Source organism: Lycium barbarum, chromosome 5 (assembly GCF_019175385.1).
Source record: "Lycium barbarum isolate Lr01 chromosome 5, ASM1917538v2, whole genome shotgun sequence".
In the NCBI taxonomy this organism is placed as follows: Eukaryota; Viridiplantae; Streptophyta; class Magnoliopsida; order Solanales; family Solanaceae; genus Lycium; species Lycium barbarum.
Window position 1 is genome coordinate 134,229,647 of NC_083341.1, and position 5,208 is coordinate 134,234,854.

The window sequence follows — 5,208 nt, forward strand, 5'->3', positions numbered from 1 at the left end:
TAAACGCGAACGTGATTAGGGTCAATAAACACTTTTAAAGAATAATCACACATGAACTCCAAACACGCACAAATAAGGCCTTAATTAACAAATTTATAAATCAAGGAGTACAACTAGGAAAAAGAGTGCAATTGTACAGATAAGAAGTGGCAACAAAAAAGGTATATAAACTCCTTTAAGAAAGAAAAAGAATGCACATCAATTTCATTCCATTCTTTATGTAACTTAGCCAGATTCTATCCTATATGTAGTAGATGTTGGTAGAGAAAAAGAAACCAAATAAAGAACAACAAGAAACTCAAAATACTGATTTTTTTCCTTCAAAATCTTCATATGATAAAGATGAATTTTGAGAGTTCAAGTAGTGGTGTTCCTTCATCTTTTCGTGGCCTAAGAATTCTCTTGGTTGATAATGATACAACTTCTCAGTTAAATATAGCATCAACTCTTGAAGAACATTCTTTCAGAGGTACTTTTTCTTCTCTTTCTACCACCATATAATTTGCATTTTGAAGACTTTACACCAATACAATTTTTATGTATATCTCGATGTCCTTAATTACGTCATCTCCTGATATATGTATCTAGCTTTATGTTAAAGAAGTGAGTTTCCGAAAAGTGTAACAACATGATATCAAAGGAAGTAAAGGTTTTAGGGTTGAGTCTCAATGCCTTTTTTTTTTTTTTTTTTTTTTTTCTGAAACAATTTAACTTTGAACTTCTATTTTATGCTGAATTAATGAGATGATTAATGGCCGTCACTAATGTTTATGACTTGTTCTAGACCACAAGTTTCAAATTAAAAGTCTTCTTTTGTTTCAATTTCTGTTCAAACAATGTCAAACATGTTGGTATGAAGGGAGTACTTTTTGTACATATATATTAAATCTTGGACATCCTTAAATTGCCAAATGTATGTAAACAAGCAAATTAATGAGTATTTTCCGAATAAGGCAAAATGGTAAAGACAAAATAAATAGAGCAGAAAAATTCACCACTTCATATATCACAAGTTAAATTAATTTCTGAAGGTCCAAAAGGAAATAAATAATAAACCGGACAAAATCATAAAAAATTAATGATTTGAGTAATATTAACATGAGCTTATCTCATTCAATATAGTTTGTTACTTGAAAGTATTTATGAAAATATGTTTACTTAATTGTGAAATGTCAATCAACTTTCTCAACATGCTTGCGGTTCAAATGGAAAAAGTTCAATTGGTTTCTTCAGCAAATAGATTAACTTAATTAGGTCTTACATAAACCAGAGATTTGACAGATATTAGTCATTGAATATCGATATAAAAATTCCTTTATGTTCTTTTGATCTAATACTACTATTCACGGTGTACTACCTTTATCCGCATAAAGGTAAGTGAAGGTGCATCACTAGTCATTCTGAACATGTTATACATTATATAAATTCCTTGTGACATTTTATGAAATTGATTGTTGTTTACACAGTTACTACCGTGGAACTAGCAACTACAGCTCTGTCCATTCTCCGGGAACGAATCGATGAATTCGACCTTGTCATGGCGGATGTCATGCCAGAAATGGACTACTTTGAGTTCATGAGGTCTACTCAACTCATCAAAGACATACCTATAGCTTGTAAGACCAAATTTCTCAAATTCTCAAAGATGGGACGCTTGAAAAGTGTCAAAAAGTTTTGTTTTTGGTTACCTCATTTGAAATTTGGTTCTAACTATTTTCATTTTTATTTAGTAATGTCATCAATGATGAAGAGAGAACTGGTCCGAGAAGCAGTGGCACAAGGTGCATCTTTCGTTTATATGAAGCCAATTTCAAGAAAGAAACTCAAGAATGTGTGGCAACATGTGTGTACGCACCAAATTAGCAAAGCAAGTCAAAAACCAGAACATAACAAGGCTAATAATCATGCTGAAGTAATGGATGAACCATCTGGTGCTAATAAGAAAATTCAAGACAGGAAGGGAAAAAAAATAGTGAATTCTACCGAGACTTATCAAGACCAAGAAGGCATCATGACGTTAGAAAAATATGAGGAAGAAGGGTCTAAGCAAACGAGAAGTACTGATGAGGCAGCACAAGTTAAAAGTAGTAATTCAAAAGAAGAGGATCATTCTTTGGTCTCGAAAAATACAATGGAAGGACGAGAGAAGAAAAGACAGCGCATGGAATGGACACTAGCTCTTGACAATAAATTCAAGGATGCCGTTTGCGAGTTAGGAGAAATAGGTATGTGCAATAAAGGACTTAGTTTCTATCACAGTTTCTATCACATCACAGACACGGAAAATAACTAGAACACTAGAAAACGATGTAATTTTTAGGCAAGGATTTTTCTGGATATACTTTATTTAACTACCTAATCCTCTTCTTTGTCGATTTAGCCCGTCCAAAAGCCATTCTGGAGATCATGAATGTGCCAAATTTGACTCAAAAACAGGTTGCGAACCGTCTCCAGGTATCTGAGTTTGCTTTGAATATTGTCATCGCTGTACTTTTCTTTGCTGTTTTCTTAATTACTATCATTGAACTGTTTCATTGAAAAAACAAGAGCTTGTGTGCTAGCATCAGATCATGGAAAAGAGTAGATGAAATACTCTAGTTGTGACATTAATTGATAGTTCGACGTTTGGTCATATTGTCCTAATTTCTTTCATCTTTTTGGTCCTTGTGCAGAGATACAGAACCCAAAAACAACAAGCACAATATGTTCAACCAGCCACTTCTTCTATAGTTAACCAATCTCAAATCATGTCGCAACTGCCACCCCCTCTAGTTCCAATAAGTCATTCTCAAGATGGAGTTAACAAGGGGTACCATCAGTTCAGGTTTATGAGGGAAACTAGAACTTCTGTACAAGAATGTCATGAAGAAAGACAATCTTTGAATGTTGAAAGTACAATTGGGAACTTGAATTCTGTGTTCCACAGATTGTCTTTTCTGGACAATGGACATCACTTGAATACGTTTAATCACTTTCTGGACAATGGGCATCATGTCAATGTACTGAATTCCAACGAGATCCCTATGAACTTTAACGAACCACTTCAAGAAGAATACTTACCTCAACCACCTGTAGAACCTTCTTTAGTTCCACCGAATGATTTCTTCACAGGGTTGAATGGCTGGAACCAAGATCCAGAACTCGACCATTTCAATGGCGAAATAATGACAGAAAATCAGATCGGCACTTATTACAATTGGCCAGAGAAAGCTCCACTTAATCGCAGCTCAACTCAAGATAATATCTCCACAAGGTCAGTATCAATATAACAAACAAAACAAATCCTTAGCTTGTGATTTAATCTGTCAATTTATAATACTGTATATTGCTTGACAACAGGAATCGGAATCCTTGATATTACTCAAATCGCAATGGCATTTCTGGAGCGCTTCAGGGCCTTTTTATATGTGGCGATGAAATGTAAAGGGCAAAGATTTTCAATAGCTTTTCGTTGATCTATTGTTATGGGCCTCCGCAGAACTCAAAACAATCTTTACCTTCTATATTTTGAACTTTTAATGATCGAACGAACATACTTTTTTGTGTTCTCTACTCATAAGACATATAGCTCCTTTCTGTATCTATTTTGGTTATGCTCCCATCGTGCCTTCTTTTGTTTTGTGAAAATGAAGAGTATACATATTATCCCTCCTAAAATAAGACTGTGTGATTTCTTCTGCTGATCTTTTAAGGAATAGTATGAAAAAAATGAAAAGGAAACCAAAGTAAAGATTAGTGCATTTTTTGAATCAAATTACCTTCTCTATTCCTTTCTTTCCATTCTAATCAAACTACTTGACCACTGTAGAAGTATGATATATACTTCAACACAGAGGCGGAGGCAGAATTTGAAGCTTATGCGTTCGGAAATTCTAATCCTTTTAAGCTTATGGGTTCAGAAAACCGCCCCACCCCCCACCCCACCCAAAAAAAAAGGCTTAATACATAGTTAACCCCTTAAGGTTGTACCCAAAACCCTTTACACACCATTTTGATTAAGCGGCATTCGCCTGTTTTACACGCAGATTGAGCACGTAAACAAGCATAGATGTATTCCACAACCTCGTGTGGTTCGGGTTTCCCTTCGAGGTATAACTTTTAAACGCTCCCTTACTACTCAAATTAATCCCAATTACTGTCCAAAACTCACAAGGATTTCACAGTCATAATCCCTCAACAGATCACCAGGAACACATTTGAGTTTCAGCAATAGAGATAAGAGGCTAATATTAACATCTTCTTGAAGCTGATCAAAACAGACTTCAACAACAAAATGCCCAAATTAGGAGTCTCAAATAGCATTGCTAAGATAATGATGAATACAGTACAGTACGTACATCCTTCACTGAATGGTCTCATCCTCAATTTTCTTTAGAGGAACTTAGTCCAGAAATAGAAACCATTCTTGCAGAAACTGCTAGGATAAAATGGAAAAACTATGGAGAATGTAGAATTATGATATAAATCAACAGCAGTGTTTTAGAACTGTCAATATTCTTAATAGAACCTTTAAATCATTAGCACTGAAGTTCTACGTAGAAACGACTAGAACGAGAGAACGCCTCCAACTGCAAACATGAGTAATTGAGAGTTTGCTCTATAATAGGGTAGACAACAGGCAAATAGAAGAGACTGTTCTCGTTACAAATTCAAGAGTTGGGATGGAACAACACTATATCACCACATGTTCTGCTATGTTATGCTTTAAATTTCTTGTTGTTTTATGCCTTGTATTTGCTATGTTAATAAGTCTAGATATGTATATCAATGCAGAATAAAAGCTGGTCGAAAATGATTGGGGAACACCAAATGAACAAAATCTCGATTAATTTTCTCATTCTATTTTCAAACTTAGACCACATCAACAAATGATAATGGGATAATGTTCTCAACAAAACTGCTAGCATGTCGTAATTCAAAATGATAGGGAACACCAAAGCAAAATCTCAATTAATTTTCTCATTCGATTTTCAAACTTGAACCACATCAACAAATGATAATGCGATAATGTTCTCGACAAAACTGCTAGCATGTCGTAATTCAAAATGATAGGGAACACCAAAGTGTTAGGATTTTGCCCTGATTTTCTTATCATATTTGGATTTTACCTTTTTTTGAAGGAAGGTCAAAGAGTTTACCATAATTGATTTTAATTTTTCCAAAAGGAAAATATAAATCTTCTATATTTGAGTAACCCTTTTCTTGGAG

General features: G+C 34.4%; 1 protein-coding gene across 1 annotated transcript; it reads left to right on the forward strand.

Annotated features, from left to right (window-relative positions):
* The first annotated feature begins 342 nt into the window (after window positions 1-342).
* Window positions 343-3,355, forward strand: LOC132639851 (two-component response regulator ARR14-like). The gene is made up of 6 exons (XM_060356247.1): window positions 343-469; window positions 1,467-1,616; window positions 1,731-2,225; window positions 2,381-2,454; window positions 2,673-3,253; window positions 3,340-3,355. The coding sequence occupies exons 1-6, from the start codon at window positions 343-345 to the stop codon at window positions 3,353-3,355; spliced, it is 1,443 nt and encodes a 480-aa protein (XP_060212230.1).
* The last annotated feature ends 1,853 nt before the right edge of the window (window positions 3,356-5,208 follow it).

What these genes read in the sequence shown, in the direction of transcription:
- LOC132639851 (XM_060356247.1), top strand. Translation starts at nt 343, where the DNA reads ATGAATTTTGAGAGTTCAAGTAGTGGTGTTCCTTCATCTTTTCGTGGC. An exon ending in TTGCGAGTTAGGAGAAATAG is followed by an intron (nt 2,226 to 2,380) that starts GTATGTGCAATA and finishes TTGTCGATTTAG; the next exon opens with CCCGTCCAAAAGCCATTCTG. An exon ending in AGGTTGCGAACCGTCTCCAG is followed by an intron (nt 2,455 to 2,672) that starts GTATCTGAGTTT and finishes GTCCTTGTGCAG; the next exon opens with AGATACAGAACCCAAAAACA.